This window comes from Vespa velutina, chromosome 21, assembly GCF_912470025.1.
Source record: "Vespa velutina chromosome 21, iVesVel2.1, whole genome shotgun sequence".
Classification (NCBI taxonomy): domain Eukaryota; kingdom Metazoa; phylum Arthropoda; class Insecta; order Hymenoptera; family Vespidae; genus Vespa; species Vespa velutina.
In genome coordinates, this window is record NC_062208.1 from 1,958,691 (window position 1) to 1,981,047 (window position 22,357).

The window sequence follows — 22,357 nt, forward strand, 5'->3', positions numbered from 1 at the left end:
TCTATTTGCACGAGGAACGAGATGGAATGTTAAATATTGGAAGTAACAACAATTCAGTTATCCAATGATCTCCTGAGATCACTCTTATTAGTAACTACCACGCGATAATAACAACAACAATAACAATAACAATAACAACAACAACAACAATAATAATAATCATAGAATATTTTATCTTTCCGTATTATAAAGTTTTCATTTTCGAAAGTTTCGTATCCTCACTTTATTATTTAAATATTGATTTCTATGCGTTCAAAGTATAAAATGATTTATTCCTACGAATATTACTACTCTTGTGAAATTCAAAAATGGCCGCAACGAATATCGTACGTACGTACGTACGATAGCGCAGCGCATCCTTCTCCTCCTCCTCCTTCACCTCTTCGTCGTTTCTCGTTCGTTTGATCGAACGGAGAGGTAAGATTAAAAGAAGGAGAAGAAAAATAAAAATAGAAAAAGAAAGAAAGAAAGAAAGAAAGAATGAAAGAAAGTAAGTACGTAAGAAAGAAAGAAATGACGACGAGGTTAGGTGTCTAAATTACATTTGAAATTTTCTATCTTTGATTTTATTTATCGAAATATCATTTGTATTAAATGCGATCATTTCCCCTCTCGCGATCGTGCCGTTCCCCCTCCCTCCACCCTCTCTCTCTCTCTCTTTCTCTTCCTATAAATAGTATCGTTAGATTTCCCTGGTTTTCAATGACCGTCGTCACACGGGTGTCGCCGCGGGTGTCGCCACCGCTGCTTTGGCGATCATCGTCGTCGTCGTCGTCGTCGTCGTCGCCGCCACCTCCGTCGTCGTCGTCGTCGTCGTCGTCGTCGTCACCACCGCCGTCGTCGTCGTCGTCGTCGTCGTGGTGGTGGTGGTCGTGGTGGTCGTGGTCCGTCGTGGTGCTGCCGTGTTGCGTCAATGTGAACGATACTCTCGTAGTCTGGCGTTTGCACGAATGTGAACGCGATCCTGTGCAGATCGCTCCCGTACGCCAGGGGAGGATGGTCGCTCGTAGGAAGAGTCACTACTAGCGAGCGAGTACGCGCTCTGCTATTCCGTGCGTTAGCAAAATAGCTTCGCGTAGACTGATTTGTTCTTCGTGGGCCGAAGCTAAGTAAGTCGTCGTATCTTTCTGCCTCTCTCTCTCTCTCTCTCTCTCTCTCATTCTTTCTTTCTTTCTTTCTTTCTATCTATCTATCTATCTATCTATCTATCTATCTATCTATTATTTCTCTTTCCATTTTCCGTGCTCTTTCCAGATGATAATATATATGGCTATGTGTGTGTATATATATGTATATATATATATACACATACTACGCTACACTACTATGTTACACTACTACTACTATATTACATTATTACATTACTACTTCTAACACTACACTACTTTTATACTACACTACTACTACTACTATTCCTCTCTTACTCTACACAACGCATGTAACGCATCATTTCGAGTATCTTTATTCTCTTAATTCTTACGCGGCGCGCCGATCGAAAACGCGCGTGTCGCGCAGCGGTGAACGGAGCGGGGACGAGCGAAATGCCGGAGAGTTATTTTTCCGAGCTCAGAACGACGTTATCTAACCTTTTTGCGCACGGACGAAAAGTGGGAGGTGTGTGTGTGCGTGTGTGTGTGTATATATATATGTGTATTTGTATGTGTGTGGTGTGTGTTAGTTCGTACATAGTATATCCCCCCTCCCTCTCCTTTCGAGTATCTTTCCTGGAGAGGTATTTTTCTTGCTTTCTTTCTTTCCTATTTCTGTTTTTTTTTTTTTAAGTTTTCTCTATCGTGAAAAGTACAAGTATATATGTGTGTGTGTGTGTGTGTGTGTGTGTGTGTGTATCGCGTAGGGTATTTCTTAAGAAGGATATACATACAATACTCATTCTTAACAACGGTCTGCACACGGTATCTCTATATCTTCAGGCGTCTTTACAAGAAATCCTTGCAAATAAACACTTTCAATGATTCCAATACGTGTGATATTTTATATTTTTATATGTACACATATATCCTTTTCTTTTTTTTTTTTTTTTCTTTTTTTTTTTTTAACTATAATAGGAGAACTTTATCATTTTCTTTTTCTTTTTTTATATTATTAAATATTTCAATATCTATAACTCCTTCTTATCCCTCTTAATATAATATGGCTTAAGAATTTATGACATATCTATTTCTACTTTTGCAAGTAATACTTATGTCGGTTAATTATATCAAGACAAGTTTTATTATCGGAGCTCGCACATTGATAAATTTATTATTTGTTATAGATCTCTACTGGCATGGAGCTGGGAGCGCACTGATAGTGATAATTTATGAGGTTAGCAAGTTTCCTTTTAATGCTTTGGTATATTATTAATTCTATTATACATATAATGATATAAATCGTGGAAAATAATAAGAGATATATTAGAATATAAAAGTTATAATATATTCTGTTGATGATTAATTTTTATTTAGATCTTGGTTTCTATGCATTGCCTGCCAAAGAAGAACTGAGCCCAATGTTTCCACACAATTCTAGTTCACATGAGATTTCTACAGAAACAAATGCCTTCGTACAAAATTCCATGGTAGGTGATTTATTTAACTTCGTTAAATTGAAATTGTTTTTACATTGAAAGAGCAAAGGGATTTTTCTACGGACATATAAAATCACCATTATATTTTATAGTTTGATGTTTTTCTTTTTCTTTCATATTTTAGGGGGATGTAGTAGTATTAGGGGAAAGCAGTCTGTATGGGGAGGGGGAATGGGAAGGATCAGAGCACGCTAGGTACTGTGATATCGAATCCATAAACAGCAGCAAGATGGCAGCATGTACTAGCCATCTGGAAGCTACCGCCGCCAATGACTTTTCAACCGTCCTGCCAAGCCAAACCAGTAAGTATCATCTTTTTATATGTTTTGTTGTTCTATCAATTGCTCGTCGTCAAGTTCTATTATTACTAATGTTATTATGAAATTATCCTTTCGCTGATATCACGGATAAATTTTGTATTTTGTTAAGATTAATTAAGCTGAAGAAAATCATGGGATCAGCTTTAGTCTTTGCTGAGATGTCGCTTCTTTTTTGAAAATTGTAATTCATTGAAGAAATTGATATTATTAAAGTATATAAATGAGAAAAATTATAAAGGAATATTTCAAGTGGAATATTTTAGCTATAGTTTAGTTTTTATACTTACAGGTGAGTTCAGCTCAGCTGGTATAGGTAAGGCCTGCCAGTCAGTGGCGCCAGTAACCACAAAAAACCCAACAAATCACCTTCTAACTTACGATAATAATAAAGTAAATAACCACAACAATGCAGAACATAATCATCACAAGTACAGAAAGCAAAACACACCGGGCTTGCTTGGTCAGCTGGGCAGCTCCGCCAATAACTCTAAGTCTACTTTTAAGACATTAAGTGATAATAAGAATAGCTTTAGCGATCTAAGCGTTAGGGTACTAAGCGTAAGTGTACATCTACAAGTTACACGGGGTGAAGCGTATTGCACCGTTGGGGTACCTAGCCTAGTTAGGATACCCAAGTCTGATTGCCCCCAACGGTCGCTACGCCTCCCTAACTCTGTCGACAATTACTCCTTACTAGGGTCCCGCCTTGAGCTAGGCGACAACAATAAGTTTAAGGCTCATTTTAGTTTCATAAGTAATAATAACTCCAAGTCTGTGATATTGCTCAGCTCAATCAGCAACGGTGACCATTGTTTCCTGCTTGGCGGTGGTCCTGTCGAGATAGATGCTATTACTCTGAAATTCGGTATTATAATGGATGTCTTAACGAGATCGAAACTACTAGGTCATAAGTGTGCCCTGGTTATCAATTCTCATCAGACATCTAGACTGTTAACGAGCGATGAAACGTCGAACGAAAATTGTAACGTTCGATATACGTTAGCTCTCGAAAAAATATGGAACCTCTTAAAATCGCATTTCAGTGGCATTGATTTCAAATTGGTTCCCATAAGCGATCAGAATTTTGCGATATTCACCGCCAGTTCTTCCATTACGCTTATCGTTTTCAGAAACGAAGTAACTGACCACATCTCGCGATCTTTCCTGGAAAATCTCAAGCAACTCCGTGTACAATCTTTTACTTCTCCATTATCTAATGTCACTGTTACCGAGCTGATGCAACGCATATGTGTTCCACTATTAAAAAAGCGTAAGGGTAATGATTACAACGTTGGTAATAATAATAATAATAATGATGAATATTATAACAAGAACATTAGCATTGGTAGTATTGAAGAAGAAATTAATAGTAGTAACGATAATCCAGATGTTATTGAAGACATTGTTGACGTCGCTGTGTGCTACAAGACTAGTTGTATGATGATTACTAATGTTAGGATCTTAGGGTCTCAAAATGATGGTATTAGTCGTACCGAAGCAACAATATTTACTGTTGGTGCTCTTTCATTTCAGGATAACAATAAGTCTAACAAGCCTCTAAATACTAGTTATAAGATTAGCGAATATAGTAGATCAGTGGGTTCTGATCTTCAATCTAACTCTACCATTAAGTCTGTATCTAAGTCTACGCTAAAAGATAAATCTAGGATTAAGTTTGAAATGTCTCACACCGCTCGATTTAACGAATCTGACAAGAGAAAGCAAGTTAGGTTGGCTGCCAACATTCCTATAATGACTACCTGCGAGCCTACGATGACGCTTACAAGCCAATCAGCCACCATCACATCCCAAACAATCGGTGTACCTGTATGTCGAGCGGATAATCGCATATATGACGATGGGATGCGATCAGAATTTTTGAATACATTTCAGAATGACCAAATATGTATCCAGCGTATGTTGGCAAGTCGCACAGATGATATAATAACGAATGACTTGCGTCTTAATGAAACATTAAATCCTACACAAACTTACATCGAGACGCTCAAATCTTTAGCTACAGATGATATTCCGTTGAATTGCAATTACGATCGCACAGGGGCATGTAGTAATCGTCAAACTTGTGACTATGATAACGATAATTATCATGATGATTTTGCGCTCTGCTCTTACGATAACATGGCAGTTTATACAAAACCAACTGCATTACAATGGTCTACTTTAATTGCACACGTACGTGCATTAATACCTGCTTGTCGAAAAGCTTATGAGACCGATCGAACCAAATGTGAAGTTCAACAGCGAAGACTCAAGTTTATGTTGAATATTCTTTTCAATGAATCGACACGGCTATTGAACAAGGTCTACGAACCAATATTAAGCTACAAACAACGATGGGGTATCTCAACGATATTACAGTTAGCAGGAGGTGGTGAAAGTTCGCTAAATAGCGGAGGAGCTAATAATTGGGGTTCTACTCAAGCAACAACACCCAATAACAATAATACCAATCAATCAGGATGGGTTGGTACGCCAGGAAACGCACCTGGTAATGCTGGCACGCCGAACAATTGGGGTGGAAATTCTGTAAATAGATCAGTGTCCGGTAATCCAAATCAAAATCAGAATCAAGGTCCACCTGGTACTCAAAATACATCAGGTAGATCATTGTCAATCATATGTCAAACTTTTTAATTTATTTTAGAATCTCAAAAGTTATCGTTCATATTTACCCGAATTTTTAATATTATTATTATTATTATTTTTATGCGCAGGAAACGTGAACAAAGTTAATAATCCAAATCAACAATCGAATCAGCAATCTGGTCCACCTACCTCTCAGTCAAATTCTACTCAAGGGAATCAGAATAGTAGTCAATGGTCTCAGGGAAAATCTAATAATCCAGGTGGTCCAGGACAAAATCCACAAAATAATAACAATAGCGTACAACAGCAACAGTCAGCCAATTCTAATGGAAGTAATAATCAATCTAATAATAATGCACAAGGATCTGTAAGTAGTGGTAACACACCGGCTAGTAATAATCCATCGACGAAACAACAGCTCGAACAATTAAATACAATGAGGGAAGCTCTTTTTAGTCAAGACGGATGGGGTTGTGTGAGTAAACGAGAAATATTTTTTATAAGATTGATATAACAAAAAATTAATATATATTATTTCAATAAGTTAAAGACGTTATTTTCTGTCTTTAGCAACACGTAAATCAAGATACGAGTTGGGACGTACCAACTTCTCCTGAGCCCAATCTAACCAAAGATGGCGTTCCTATGTGGAAACCACCCGTAAATAATGGTACTGATTTATGGGAGGCAAATTTACGAAATGGAGGTCAACCTCCGCCGCATCAACAAGCAAAAACCCCATGGGGTCATACTCCGGCGACTAATATTGGTGGTACTTGGGGTGAGGACGATGAGACGGCAGACTCATCTAACATGTGGACTGGTGCTCCAGCACCTTCTCAACCGAATGCAGCACAATGGACTGCCGGTAATCAAGCCGGTATGTGGGGAGGTAGGCTAGTGAAGGCTGGAGATGCCAAAACTTTAGGAAAAAGATATTTTGGAATTTTATTGAAAGCTGTCGTGTTTTGGCACATTGTTATAATGTCTTTATTGTGATTATATACAAAAGTTTGTTCATTATATAATTTTCCTTATACCTTCTATATCATGATTTATAAAATGCGACTGTACAAGTAAAATTAAAAAAAAAAAAAAAAAAAAAAAAAAAAATTTCTATATCATAGATATCATACCATTGGATTCTCTAAACTAAGTAAAATTTCTTTTAAACATTAAATGTTAAATATCATTTTGAAAAATTTAGAATATACTTGTGCAGTTGAGAATAATAATTTAAAATGAATCCCGCCTGGCGGTCGTGCCTAACAGCTCTCATATATTTTACTACTTTAAATGTATCAAGTTGTAGCTTGTATTAGTTCTGAAATAATTTTGCTATTATATATATATTTATATATATATATATATACATATATATACATATATATACATATATACATATATTTATATATATATACACATCTTGTTTTGTTCAACTAAGTATGGAGACTCTCCGGCATTCACAAAGCTTTATAAGTTATGGGGAATAACTAATTTCTTTTGCTATTTCTCTTATGCTAAATATGTCTTAAGTCTTTCTTATTTTATATACATATGTGCTGTTTCTTTTTTTTTTTTTTTTTTTTTCTTTCCCATGCTCAAACGCTGTGCTTTTTTCCTTGTAAATGATGCTTTTTTTTTTTAGGCTGAATATATACCATTTATTAAGCACTATTAAACTCCTTTAATGCCCATGTTAGTAGTCTCTTAAATCATTTTTAAATTATGCGGAAGAAATATGATAATATCGTTAAATTACATATGAATATATTCACATATACTTGGATTTTATTAGATATATTATATAAAGTTGTGTATAATTTATTCTTACGTCATACTCAACACTGTAGAAATGTCTGCTGTGTGATACATTTAGATTTTCAGATTAGATATCTCAATTGAAAAAAGAAAAAAAAAAAAAAAAAAAAAAAAAAAAAAAAAAAAAAAAAAAATAACATACGACTAATCGTGAATTTATAATATTAAAATTTGTTTTCATTAATACTATTTCACTCTTAGACTTTATGGGCATTCAGGGAGTCTTGATTCAATGTAGCATGTAATTTGTGTATTATTGACCAGTTTTATAGAAAATTCGTTAGTAAAGTTATTACTTTAAAAAGTAATAACTTAAAATTACAAAGCATATCAAATAGTAAATATTTTCATTTCTGTAAAAAAAAAAAAAAAAAAAAAAAAAAAAATATTTGTCGAAAGTGCAGCAATTAAAAATAATTTCAATAATTATTATTTCAATAATTAAATTTCTTGAGGACATGTATGATCTCTCTGTAAAAAAAAAAAAAGAAATGTTTATATATTTGAGATTACCTTTGCAGATAATAAATTTAATAAACAAATGTTTAAAATTATCTACAAAGAGATCTTAAAAATGTTATTTTCAATATACTATTACATTGATGACTTTTTATAAACAGGAACGAATTGGGCTGATCCAAGACTCGATCATAATAGAGATCCACGTGATTTACGATCAGTGGATCCAAGAGAGATGCGAGATCCTCGAGATCATCGCATGACTCTTGATCCAAGAGATCATATGCGCGTAATGGATCCTATGGCACGTGATCCACGAATGGGTGATATGCGCGGTGATCCACGTGGCATTTCTGGACGTTTGAACGGAGCTAATACTGATGCTATGTGGGGACAACCACCTGGTCCTCCACATCATCAGATGGGTCATCAGCATCCATCCGGTCCACCAACGAAAATGCTCAATCCTTCGAACATGAATCAATGGGCAGCTCCACCACCAAAGGATATGATGCCTGGCAAACCTTCGGGATGGGAGGAACCGTCACCACCTACGCAAAGGCGTAATGTGCCTAATTATGACGACGGTACGAGTTTATGGGGAAATCCGGCAGCAAATCAAAGAACAATGCCTGCCAGTAAAGTATCTCATTGGAAGGATTTACCAACCCCGAACATAGCACGTGGTGGTAAGTAATTTGAAATAAAGAAAAAATTTATTTTTCATTTTGATTATATATATATATATATATAATCTCAATGTTAAGAATTATTTAAAAAAAAAAAAAAAAAGAAATAAAAAGGAAAAATAAATAAAATAAAAAATAAAAAACACAGGAATGCAATGTCCACCGGGCATGCCTCAGAATAGAATGCCTGGGCAACCAGGTATGAAACCAGACGTAGGAGGTCCAGGTATGTGGGCTCACCCTGGAGCTCCTGGAGGTCGCAATGGGACATGGGCAGATGGGCCTCACGATACTACCTCTTGGGATGATCCTAAAACACCAGCAACATGGAACGAGCCTCCGTTGAATCCAGCAACTTGGGGAGGTCCTGCTACTCATAAACAAAAATCAATGGGACCTGCTGGTAGTTGGGTAGACTCTGACATTGATCCTACACCAAGTTGGGGTCATCCTGCTAAACCTTCGTTAACGAAAGACTTCATTTGGAATAGTCGTGAATTTCGTTATCTTTGTGACTTAGGATATAAGGTATATAAATATATATTTATTATTATTTATAAATATATGTTATTATTTTTCTATTTATTTATATGTCGTATTTAAATGACGTTATTGATATTTAATTTGGTTTTTAAAGAAAGAAGACGTGGAATTAGCTCTTAGAAATCGTGAAATGAATAGAGACGAAGCGCAAGAACTTTTAAGCCAGATTCGACCTCTTGATCAATGGCCACGCCGTCATGATACACATTCTGGCTATGATCCAACTAATCAACCAACTACTGCGCCAGCATATCCGAGATTCAATCACGTGACACAACAGATGTCTTTCCCACCGGTGAGTTTGTCAGATCATTTTACATCGATCACGTGTTCTGTCCAAGTATCCATTGCTATTCTTTAACAATCAAAATTAATTCCCCTCCCCCAATCATTTCGTTTTATAGTGAAAAAAAAAAAGAAAAATAAAAAACAAAAATGATGAGAATAATGAAAACGAATGTTAATGAAAAATTTTTATTTGACATATAAAATTTGTAATTGCCATTGAGTGCATTTATTGCGTGTTTGAGTGTTTCATATATTTCAATTAACAGCGTCTGATAATATCTTTTCTTTTTCTTTTTCTTTTTCTTTTTTTCTTTTCCTTTTTCCTTGGCTTCTTTTTTTTTTTTTTTTTTTTACAAAAATTTAATTCATGCCGGCTGTTCGTTGTGTTACGTGTGTGTTACAATATCATTTAAATCTAATTTTATGGAATTATAAAATAACATTTACGAAAAATATTTTGTTTTGTTTCGTTCATTTTAAACAACGTAGAATAAGTAAATAAAAATATATGTGTATATATATATATATATATATATATATATAGCAGTATATATACACCGTCACATGATGGGCGATTAGAAGTAGAGTTAGGAGAAGGGAGCAGGGTACACGGTATTTGTATTGTAATACAGGGGGCAGGAGTGCCCAGTGCTGCATCTACCGGAGGGGTAGGTGGTTCAGTGTCCAGTGCTAGTCTCCTGAAACTTCAACAACAGCAACAGCAGCAAGCAGTTGTTCCGTTGCAGCAACAGCAGCCAAGTACCAATGCACCACAGCCACCTTTCAACCAGGTGAACAACCTGACGTCTGAAATATTTAATTATTATAGGATTTATTTTCCTTATTCTATTTTTATTCGCTATTTAAAAAGTATAAAAAATTTAGAAAGAGAGAGAGAATGACAGAGAATTTTGGAGAATTTTTAAGTTAAAAAACAGAAGAATAAATTATGATTTTTATATGATCAAGTAAACATTCTTTCTTCGTTTTTTAGATTAAATATTTTAACAATATCTAGAGAGGTAGAAAGTTTATTACATTTATCAAATTGTTAAGTTTATGTGTTTATCAAATTGCATATTAATCGCTTATCATTACGTATATCATTTTTATTTCGTTTTGTTTTTCATAATTATTTCACGTTTGTGCCGTCTTTTAATATATTAGAGAGTGTTTAACTGTATTATTATATTTTGTTAAGGTATTAAGTTTTTCTATTATTATTATTATTATTTATTTATTTTTTAATTGCACGTAATTTGGTTGTACTTTATAAATCGTAAGGGACAATTAACAATAATTTATAATTGTGATCATAGTTAATTTTATAATTAATTTATATAGTTACATACTCTCTCTTAAGTGAATATTAAAATTGCGATTAGATTTTTATTTATAAAAAATAGTTTTTAACAATGAAGGCGTTAAATTTTGTTTTTTCAGGCATCACGTGCACCGCAAAATCAACCATCTAATCAACAACTCCGTATGTTGGTACAACAAATTCAATTGGCTGCTCAGGAAGGATATTTGAATCATCAGATATTGAATCAAGCATTATCACCGCAGACATTGATTTTACTGAATCAACTTTTACAACAGATCAAGATCTTACAACAGTTACATCAACAACATTCTGTCCAGAGTTCATTGAAGGGCAATAGTCCGTCGGTTTTGCAAATTAGCGTACAAATAACTAAAACAAAGCAACAAATCGCAAATCTGCAGAATCAAATTGCGGTTCAACAGGCAACGTATATGAAACAACAACAGCATCAACAACACGCTGCCCCACCGTCTCAGGCATTGGAGTACTACAAAAGTTCGGTACACGATCCCATGTCAGCATTACAGAACAGCTTCGGCGATTTGACAATGAACAAAGAGCCACCTGTTGTTAGTAATATTATAATAAAATTATATAAAATAAATCATATAATGGGATATTATACAATTGGATTATTGGAAAAAATTTACTTTTAGAGTCAACAACAATCAAGATTAAATCAATGGAAGTTACCGTCACTCGATAAGGATGGTGATCTAACAACAAATGAATTTTCTCGTGCTCCTGGTACTACCAGCAAACCACCAACTGCCCCAGGTGGTTTAACGCAGTCACACAGTAGCCCTAATATGAATCCTTTGCTTAGTCAAGGCGATGGAACATGGTCATCTAGACTTGGTGATAGCGGTTGGCCAGATCCAGGAAATACAGATTCCACGGATGGAAAAGATTGGCAACCTGGTGGCGCTGCATTCACTGATCTAGTACCGGAATTTGAACCGGGCAAACCATGGAGGGTAATCCATTCCCAATACCGTCAACGTCTTACTATTATACGCTTTTATATTATCATAATTTGCTACATATGAGAAATATATGTATATATTGTTAGTTAACGTGAAACATTAGTATTTAAGATTTATCCGGGTCCACCTATATTTGATGTCATTTTAGGGTACCCAGATGAAAAGTATCGAAGATGATCCCAGTATCACTCCTGGTTCAGTAGTACGTTCTCCTCTTTCGCTGGCTACTATAAAGGATCCTGATGCTATTTTCTCATCGAGTAGCAAAACGTCACCGCCACCTCAAAATGCTAATCCGGATACATCGATTCCCAGTTTAAGTAATTCTACGTGGACATTCAATCCACCTGCTACGACGCCTACTGCATTTACTAGGTATGATTTATCAGTTGTTTTTTATTTTTCTTTTCTTTTCTTTTCTTTTTTTTTTTTCCCCCTTCAATTACTCCAGTACAATTGTACGTGTGCAAAAAAAAAACTTGTTGTATATAATAATATTATTTGCCGCCATATAGTATAATAATTATACTATACATAATATTATTTTATTTTATGTAATTCATACCCTTAAGAATGGACCTCGATTTTATTATTATAATATATTATATCTCTTATGTAGTAATTATATATATATATATATATATATTAAAAATTGTTATTAAGAAAAAAAAAAATATATGAAAAATATAAGGAAGTAACGATTAATAAAAAGTACAGATGTGTATAAAAAAAAGAAAAAAAAATGTATAACTTGAAAATTATGATGTTATAGGGGATTAAAGTGAGATTTATCGTTGATAAATATTTCAATTGCATTATGCAGCTCGAAAAATACGTGGGAGTCAGCACCACCGCCAACTGCCGTTACTTCTGAACTTTGGGGTGCACCAATGAGTAAAGCTCGAGGTCCTCCTCCTGGCCTAGGAAGTAAAGGCGCCGGTAGTACCAGTAACGGTTGGGCTGGTTTAGGAAGTGTCACCAAATCCTCCAGTTCCTGGGGTGGCCTCCAATCCAATCCAGTTAGCAATTCTAGCTGGGTGTCCACATGGCTTTTACTGAGAAATTTAACGCCTCAAATCGATGGCTCGACATTGAAGACCTTGTGTATGCAGCACGGACCGGTTCAAGATTTCCGATTATATTTGAATCATGGAATTGCTCTTACCAAATATTCCTCTAGGGACGAAGCGATAAAGGTAAAATCGCAAAGATTTCTTTTTTTTTTTTTTTTTTCTTTTTTTTATTTTATTTAAAAATCCATCATCAACGAGACAACAGAACATTCAAGAGTCAGTCATTAAATTAAAATTATATAAATAAAAAAGTAAAAAAAAATATATATGTATATATAGACTCGGTCACAAATAACCTCTTTTCGATATACTCAACAGAACTAATAAAACATTTATGTATAATATATGTTTTATTTTTTTTTCTTTTTTTTCTTTCTTTTTTCTTTTTTTGATCTATGTGAGCCGAAATGTAGTGCAAACATTTTTCTACAATCGTATGAAAATAAAATGAAAAATAAGAATGGAAAGAAATAAAAATAAAAGGGATAATAACGATAAAAAAAAATTGAAATTTTGATTTTAGGCACAAGGAGCTTTGAACAATTGTGTATTGGGAAATACAACGATATTCGCTGAATCACCCGCTGACAGCGAAGTGCATACTCTATTGCAACAACTAAGTCACGGTGGTCAACAACAAGCTGGGGGTTCTGGTGGAGCTAGCTGGGGTTTACGACCGACTAATAAAGCTGGCCCACCACCGGATACATGGGGTGGAAGTTCCAGTCAATTGTGGGGTGCCCCACCGACAACCAATTCTCTATGGAGTAACACAGGTATAGACAGCAGTGACCAGCAAAGAGCAACTCCTAGTTCTCTCAACTCGTACTTACCCGGAGATCTTCTGGGAGGTGAGTCGATGTAGAGAACGAGGCTATCCACTCAAGCGCATTACGTAGTGAAGTTTATGCGACGCAATTGAAAACAAAAACAAAAACAAACGTAGGAAAAAAAAATTACAGCAAAAAAAAAAAAAAAAAAAAGAAAAGAAAAGAAAACAAACAACAAACAAACAAACAAACAAACAAACAAACAAACAAAAAAACGAAAAAGCGACGCAAATCTTTATAAATATTCGTCTCTCACGTAAAGAGATAAAAATTCGTTCGTGATCTAAAGTTCTATAACCTTCCCCCAACCACCACCCACTTACCTATCAACCACACCCCCGCCCCCCTCCCCTCTCCCTCTCCCCGACCGAGTTCCTCTGAATATTATAATTGCAAGAATTAACGAAATAATCTGCTTTTATATACACATCATAAAATTGTCACCGGAGACTACTCGAAATATATCTATCGAGAGTCCATAATTCTCTCAAATTTGATCGTAAATGGAGATTAGTAGCGCGCGAATCGTTTAACATTCTCAATGCGTCTTTGGAGAGTTAAGTATGAGAAAGAGAAACAAAAGATTAAATAAAATAAAATAAAATAAAATAAAATAAAATAAAATAAAATAAAATAAATAAAAAGAAAGAATAATATTAACGGACGGGGTCTTCACGAAACACGTCAATTACATTAAAAAAAAAAAAAAAAAAAAAAAAAAAAAAAATTGTGCGCTAGGGTGATGATGCAATGAAATATTCTTATGAGTTACTTAACGAAAAAAAAAAAAAAAAAAAAAAAAAAAACAAAAAAAAACAAAAAAAAAAAGAATCACATTCTCGTATCTGCCTCGGATTAAAAAAAAAATATATATATATATACATATATATATATATGTGTATATATATATGTATGTATATATATATATATATATAAAATGTACCAGGTGTCACAAAAAGTATAACGGAAGTACAGCCAAATGATCTTATGCGTTAGATATCTAATTTTACATGACAAAACTTAATAAAACTAACTTACAGTCTGATCATTCTAAAGAGACTTACGATGATAATTACGTGGAGAGACTAATTGTGATCCACTATTAACACATATTCAATCGTCTCTTTTTATCATGGGTGTGTGTGTGTATTACGCGCGATGATGTATATCTGGGGCTTTGGTAAAAATCGCGGCCTTTATCGACGATCTCGTAATAATGATGATAATGACGATGATGATGATGATGATGATGATGATGATGATGATGATGATGATAATAATAATAATGATTGATTAATCATGATGACGATAATGACGATAATCAGATAACGAAGGAAAATTATTATCGTCGTTATGGTATATTATTTATGACAAAATGAGATGAAGAAAATTTTACGAGGAAAATTAGGAAAAAGAAGAAGAAGAAGAAGAAGAAGAAGAAGAAAAATAGAGCGAAGAGGAGGTGGAGGAAGAGGTGGTGGAGGTGGTGGAGGAGGACTAAGAATAATAATAAAAATTGTTGTTACGTTTTTCATCAAAATAAAACATAAATTAGCTAAAAGAGATCGTCGACACAACCGTAATTTTCATCAAAGATTTATTAAAACAGGACAAAGGTCTTTGATTCTTTATCAAAGAGTGTTCAAATTTTGCTGGACAGTTTTACGAAGACTGCAGCGAGTATCAAATGTAGACTGTACGAATCTAATCAAAAAGAAAAAAAAAAAAAAAAAAAACAAAAAAAAAAATTAAAAAAAAAAATTAAAAAAAAATTAAAAAAAAAAAACAAAAAAAGATATAGAGGGGAAAGGAAAGAAAAGAAAAAAAGCGAAGCGAAAGAAAGAAGGAAAAAAAAGTCACAAAAAAGAGGAAAGGAAGGAAGACCAAAAAAAAAAAAATGCAAAAAAAGGAAAAAGGAAAGAAAAGGTATTGCGAAAAAAAAAAAACAGAAAAAAAAAATAAATAAATAAAATAAATAAAATAAAATAAAGTAAAGTAAAGTAAAGTAACGTAAAGTAAAGTAAAGTAAAGTAAAGTAAACCTTATAAAAAAAAAAATAAATAAAAAAAACAAAAAAAAAAAAAAAAGATAAAAAAAAAAGTGAAAAAAAAAAAAAAAAAAAAAGAAATAAATAAACACAAAAGCATTGACGTCGTTGCCCTTCTCAATGTGTTCTCTGATCTCTGAAACGCAAGATACATGAGAGTGATACATACAGGGGATAGGGGGTGGGTGGGGGGTGGGGGGCTTTTAAGTGAGGGGGGACCAGGTCGGTAAAAAAAAAAAAGGGGCAACGACGCAACGATACCAAATGTTATCGCAATAACGTAAATTTTATTCTATATTAGATCTATAAATGCCACCTGTCGTGCCAATGTCCAGTATGTCTCTGTACCATTTTATTAATGTAGAGTTTAAACACAGCAATGAGAGCAAGAGCGAGAGAGAGAGAGAGAAAGAGAGAGAGAGAGAGAGAGAGAGAGAGAGAGAGAGAGAGAGAGAGAGAGAGAGAGAGAGAGAGAGAGAGAAGAATCCTTTCTCGTGAGGAAATGATTAAATACGTTTGAAGGAATAATGGGGGATTTTATGATACGTATAAAATAGGCGAGAAAGCAAGTGCACTGTCGTCGAATGAAAATCGATTTAGAAAGATGATAAAAGAAGAGAAAAGAAGAATTAAATTTAAATTATAATTATAATTATAATTATAATAAATTATAATAATTATTTCCTAGTATATATATATATATATATATATATATATATGTGTATGTATATATATGTGTATATATATATATATATTTATATATATATATATATATTGATTGTGATATACTAGGCAATCTTTTTTATACATTCTTTTCCTTTTCTTTTTTTTTCTTTTTGTTTCTTTTTTCCTTTTTATTTATTTATTTATTTATTTCTTTTTTCTCTTAACAAAGATACATAGAAATAAAAAATGATACATAAGGGGATAGAGGGGGAGAGAGTGGGTGGATTCGGGGGTAATCGAGATTAAGACAATGGCCATTAATATATATATATAGAGAGAGAGAGAGTGAAAGAGAGATGGAAGGGAGGAAGGGGGGGACAGAAAGTTCCTAAATGATTTCAAAACCTAATTACTATTTTCCGAGACATTTTGGGTTAATTTCTTTTTTTTTTTTTTTTTTTTTTTTTTTTTTTTTTTTTTTTTTTTTTTTTTGTTATTCTTTTCAGATCATAAAATTATAAAATTTATTGCAATTTAAGGAAGAAAAAGAGAAAAAAAAAAAGAGAAGAAAAATTAGCCCAATTTGTCGATGAAGAAAGAAGTTATTAATTTCGAAAAGATCCATCTAAGAACTTTTGAATAATCATCTAGGAACATTTGCAATCGGCCATCCTGTTATAAGTCGTTCGAATATAACAATGGATATTTATTTTTTGTTTCTCTTAAGCTCAATGATAGATGGAAAAGAAAAATGATAAGCCCGACGAGATATCTTCGTTCCATCGTTTAGATTGAATTTGTTGATTTTTCTTTTCTCAACGTCAAAGGTACCTGAATGGACTGATTAAACAAAAAACAACAAAATAAAAATGAAAAAAAGAAAAAAAAAAAAAGAAAAATAGAAAATAAAATCACGCGCATGACGAATCGAACGAGCAAAAGCATTTATATATATGTGTGTGTGTATATATATACACATATATATATATATATATATATATATATATGTATAATATATTATATTATGTGTTCTGTTATATTATACATATATATATGTATAATTATAATTGCTAGAAAAATATTATTATCATTACTGTTTCTTTTCTAATTGCTTGTACGAGAAATAAATAAACGCGTATATTACATAAAAATTCATTATGCACGCTAAACTCTACGGAATTTTGCACGCAAAATGATAAAAGAAACTCTAATAAAACGTTGCAATGACAAGAGAGGCGAGCAAAAGAGAGAGAGAGAGAGAGAGAGAGAGAGAGAGAGAGAGAGAGAGAGAAAAGAAGAAAATAATAAAAAAGAGTCCGAATTAAATTAAATTAATTTTTCTTTCTGTGCAATGACAACAAGAGGAAAAACCGCGAGTCCGAGTTAAATTAAATTAATTTTTCTTTTTCTTTTTTTTTTTTTTCCCTTTTCCCCTCTTTTACTTCTTTGTTTTTTTTTTCTCTCCTTTGCGTAGACGAACAAAACGTAATAGGATTTAAAAAGAAAAAGGAAAAATGAAATGGACAGCGCAATAGAGGAAAGAAAAAATAAATAAATAAATAAATAAAATAATTGTCTACGCAATAAATAAATAACAACGGTTCATCCAATTGACATATATATTTAAAACATTGATGACGTTGACAAAATATATTATATCGATGTACATTCGACGTACAAATATAGAAACGTGTGAACATTGACAACAAAAAATTATGTATATATATATATATATATATATATATATATATATATATATATATTTATTTATATATAGGCAGAATACACACTGGTTGACGTTAGAATAATTAATAATATTTGTCTTTTTTACGGGTTTCACAAGAGGAAAGTTATCAAGAACACATAATTAATGTTCTTTATACTATGCTATAATGCTTTATCGCAGAAATCTAATTTCTCGAATCATTCCTTTAAATCCAAATCAAAATGAAAAAGAAAAAGAAGAAGAGGAGGAGGAGAAAAATGTAAAAGCAAAAAATACAGGACGTTCAATAGGCGTTTGTTTTATAATTTTGTCTTTTTCGAATAATAATAATAATAATAATAATAATAATAATAATAATAATAATAATAATAATAAAAATAATAACAATAATAGTAATAATAATAATAATAATAATAATAATAATAATAATAATAATAATAATAATAATAATAATAATAAACGCGAGCATCAAATTTTACTTTGAAAAAGGGAAACAAATAAACAAACAAATAAACAAACGTGAATAAACAAAAAAGGAAATAAAAATTATATCAAAAGCTTATATACATCCTTAGCTGATCAACATCAACAACAACAACAACAACAACAACAATAATAATAATAATAATAACAATAATAATAATAACAATAATAATAATAATAATAATAATAATAAACATAATAATAATAATAATAATATTAATGACAAAAGACATAAAAACAAAGCCAATTTGAAAACAATAAAAAAAAAAAAATGAAGAAAAAAAAAAGAAAAAGCGATGGTATTTGCTGATAAAGTAATACAAGAGAACGTTTAAAAGACAAGAAGAAGAAGTAGAAAAGAGAAAAATAGAAAAAAGAAATCTTTTCGTACAAAGTTTAAGCGAAAGATCTGTCCTGATTAAATAATAAATACATGAAAACACAAGAAAATTGATTTTAATAAGTGGAGAACAAAAAAGAAGAGGACGAAGAAGAAGAAGAAGAAAAAAGGAAGACGAAAGAGCATAAGAAAAATGATGAAGGAAGTGTTCAAAACTGTTGCCCAGTGAATATCTACAAATTCTTAAATTTATAAGAAGAAGAAAGGAGAAAGAAAAAAGTAAAAGAAGAAGAAAAAGAAGCATAATTAATTAAGATATCATAATTAATAGTCATTTAGTTAAGAATACGACGACGATTACAATTACTGTTACTTTTACTACTATTATTACTACTACTACCTACTATTATTATTACTACTATTATTACTACTATTGCTACTACTACTATTATGGACTTATCAATCTCAAGAAAAAGAAAAAGAAGAAGGAAAAGAAAAACAACACCGCTTTACGAGAGAATATTGTTCTGTATATACATATATACATACATACATACATACTTACATACATATTATATATATATATATACACACAAAAATATATCTATCTATCTATCTATATATATATATACACACATACAAATGTATATTATATACATATAATTATTACTAGTATATATATATATATAGTCGTGTATACATATACAAGGAAAGCCTTGTTTTACTTAAACAAAGTATAACGGATTGAAAAAGAGAGTAATTAATTGTAAGAACTATTATTATAGTATATATATATATATATATATATTTAGTATATTAGTATTAGTATATATTATTATTATCATCATTATTATTATTATTATTATTATTGTTATTGTTATTATTATTATTATTATTATTATCATTATTATTATCATTATTATTATTAATAACATAGAAATGCAACACAAAGTGGAATTAATTCGCAAGGCGACCACTATTCCTAACGAATATATACATATATAATAATTAATTTTGAAATATATCAATTGTTTTAAAATTCAGACACATAAGTATATTGTTCTAATAATGGACTCTGATACATTTAGGATATATATATATATATATATATATACATGCATACATACATACATACATGTACACCCACACACATACATACAGAGATATGATGTAAGTGTTTTTAAATTTACTTAAATGTTATATCACATGATATATCCATAGAATTGCTTCTTTATATTTTAATGGGAACAGGAAAGTGAGAGAATCGAGGACTATTATTATTATCATTATTATTATTTTTATTTTTATTTTTATTATTATTATTATTATCATTATTTTGATTATTATTATTATTATTATTATCATCATTATTTTTTATTATTATTATTATTATTATTATTATTATTATTTAATATATATGTCGAGTGTTGTAAAAATTATCATAAAGTATACTTCGGCAAATTCGGAAAATGCCTTTTTTCTGACATACATTGGGTATTAGATATAATTAACGTGACGTAATAAAAACAAACAAAAAAATTAATAATAATAAATTTGATTGGAAATAGAAATGATAAGTATGATAATCGTTAAGATGGGTGGGGGTGTGAATTGAGGAGGGTGATAGTGATTGGATTAAACGAGTGACTATTAGGTGATATAATAATGGAAGTGGACAAATACAATTGAATGTGTGTGTGTGTGTGTCTATATATATATATATATATATATATATATATATATATATATATATATTACGTAATATTTATACATAATAAATCAAAGACGAAAATTTCTCATAACGATGGGAAAATATTTGTTGTGATAATAAACACTGAGGATATTTAGATGTGTATACATACATACATACATACATACATACATACATACATACATACATACATACATACATACATACATACATACATACATACATACATACATACATACATACATACATACATACATACATACATGCATATATATATATATATATATATATATATACATATAGAGTCTTTTATCATAATTAATAATTGTTTGCGGAATATATAGCATTATTGGGACTTTTGTACAATTGATCTAATTCGGAAAATTGAATTAACGTCGATGGGGTCAATGATATATAATCCCAAAATGATTTATATATATATATATATATAAATTTTTGTGAAAGTAACGAAGACACACACACACACATACACACACACATATATATATATACATATAATATGTTATAATGGACGTGCGTGTTAGTATTCCTTTGCGTATATAAGCGTGTATTTATTTTATTAAGTATTTGCCAATATTAGAATCGTATTTTTATCATTGAGTCTAAGCGACAAGTAAACGTTAATTATATCCTTGTTTTATTAACATAATATAAGATATACTTCTTACATACAAAAGAAAAGAAAAAAAAAAAATATGATATAAATGTTATTTAATAAATACGAACAAAATAAGTATTCTTATATGTATGTATATATATGTATCTGTGTATGTATGTATGTACTTTTTTATTATGACGAGTCTATATATATATTTCTCTGACAATGAGAACATAAAAACGAGTCGATAATTATGAAAGTGTGGTCTAAGGCAGAAGGAGAAAAAAACAAAAAAGAAAAAAAAAAAAAAATTAATTTATCGCGCAATCCGTGTGACAATTATTCCAATGAATTATGCTATGAACTAATTCTGAAAAAAAATTTTTTTCTCAACTAAATCATACCTTCATAGGTAACCCGAACTAATATGTATACGTACAATAAGTATATCGATACATGCGGAAAAATTTTAAACAAAAAAATCAACAACAACAATAACAACAATAATAATATCAAGCAATCAATCAATTAATATAATACTTCCTTTTCTTTTCTTTTTTTTTTTTTTATAAATGATCATTAGCCTAAACGACTGAACGTAAATTTACTTCATTCTTGTCAAATCGTAAAGTACCTCTGCTTTTTCTTTTCTTTTTTTTCCTTAGCTGCTGCATTTTGTGTTACTTAATTTTTAAATATATATATATATATATATATTTTTTCTTTTTTGTCAAATAATTAAAATACAGACATACACACACATACAAATATATACATACAATAACAGTTTCTATATATATATTCCATATAATGGTGATGGATGGACTGATTATGAGAGAGATACATAGCTTTATATATATATATATATATATAACGAATTTAAAAGTCATGAGAAATATTATAAATTTGAATCTTTTTTTTTTCTCTCTCTCTCTCTTTCTCTCTCTTTCTCTTTTGTATATTTTATATCTTAGTGATTTTTTTTCTCTTTCCTTTTCTTTTCTTTTCTTTTTTTTTTTTTTTTATTTTTTTATTTTTACTTAGAATTTAAATGTTTGTACAATTAACGTTATTACGAAGGTTTACTTTTCTTTTTCTTTTTAACACGTTCACAAGATATTTGCACAAAAGATAACATTGATAATGATAATAATAATAATAATAATAATAATAATAATATAATAATAATAATAATAATAATAATAATAATCTTTATATCAATGAAATCGCTTATT

The 22,357-nt window shown here is 31.1% G+C and overlaps 1 protein-coding gene and 1 long non-coding RNA gene across 13 annotated transcripts in view; one reads left to right on the forward strand and one right to left on the reverse strand.

Annotated features, from left to right (window-relative positions):
• Window positions 1-1,254, reverse strand: part of LOC124956268 — an 8,705-nt gene extending 7,451 nt beyond the window's left edge. The window contains exon 1 of the long non-coding RNA XR_007103194.1: window positions 1-1,254. This exon is cut by the window's left edge and continues 1,449 nt beyond it. This is a non-coding gene — a long non-coding RNA (uncharacterized LOC124956268).
• The window catches only part of LOC124956263 (trinucleotide repeat-containing gene 6C protein), a 69,836-nt gene that overhangs the window by 13,254 nt on the left and 34,225 nt on the right, over window positions 1-22,357 (forward strand). For 3 of the 12 annotated variants that reach the window (XM_047511802.1, XM_047511808.1, XM_047511806.1), the window contains exons 2-16: window positions 2,276-2,325; window positions 2,466-2,578; window positions 2,712-2,889; window positions 3,197-5,527; window positions 5,643-5,989; window positions 6,085-6,406; window positions 7,956-8,483; window positions 8,632-9,011; window positions 9,121-9,321; window positions 9,947-10,105; window positions 10,758-11,210; window positions 11,298-11,618; window positions 11,776-12,002; window positions 12,451-12,823; window positions 13,224-13,551. In XM_047511802.1, the coding sequence (XP_047367758.1) occupies window positions 2,510-2,578; window positions 2,712-2,889; window positions 3,197-5,527; window positions 5,643-5,989; window positions 6,085-6,406; window positions 7,956-8,483; window positions 8,632-9,011; window positions 9,121-9,321; window positions 9,947-10,105; window positions 10,758-11,210; window positions 11,298-11,618; window positions 11,776-12,002; window positions 12,451-12,823; window positions 13,224-13,551 (6,217 nt within the window). In that variant the 5' untranslated portion in view covers window positions 2,276-2,325; window positions 2,466-2,509. Of the gene's footprint in view, window positions 1-697; window positions 1,110-2,275; window positions 2,326-2,465; window positions 2,579-2,711; window positions 2,890-3,196; window positions 5,528-5,642; window positions 5,990-6,084; window positions 6,407-7,955; window positions 8,484-8,631; window positions 9,012-9,120; window positions 9,322-9,946; window positions 10,106-10,757; window positions 11,211-11,297; window positions 11,619-11,775; window positions 12,003-12,399; window positions 12,824-13,223; window positions 14,412-22,357 lie in introns of those variants that run through there. The other 9 variants (XM_047511811.1, XM_047511810.1, XM_047511803.1 and 6 more) reach the window with 8 other exon arrangements.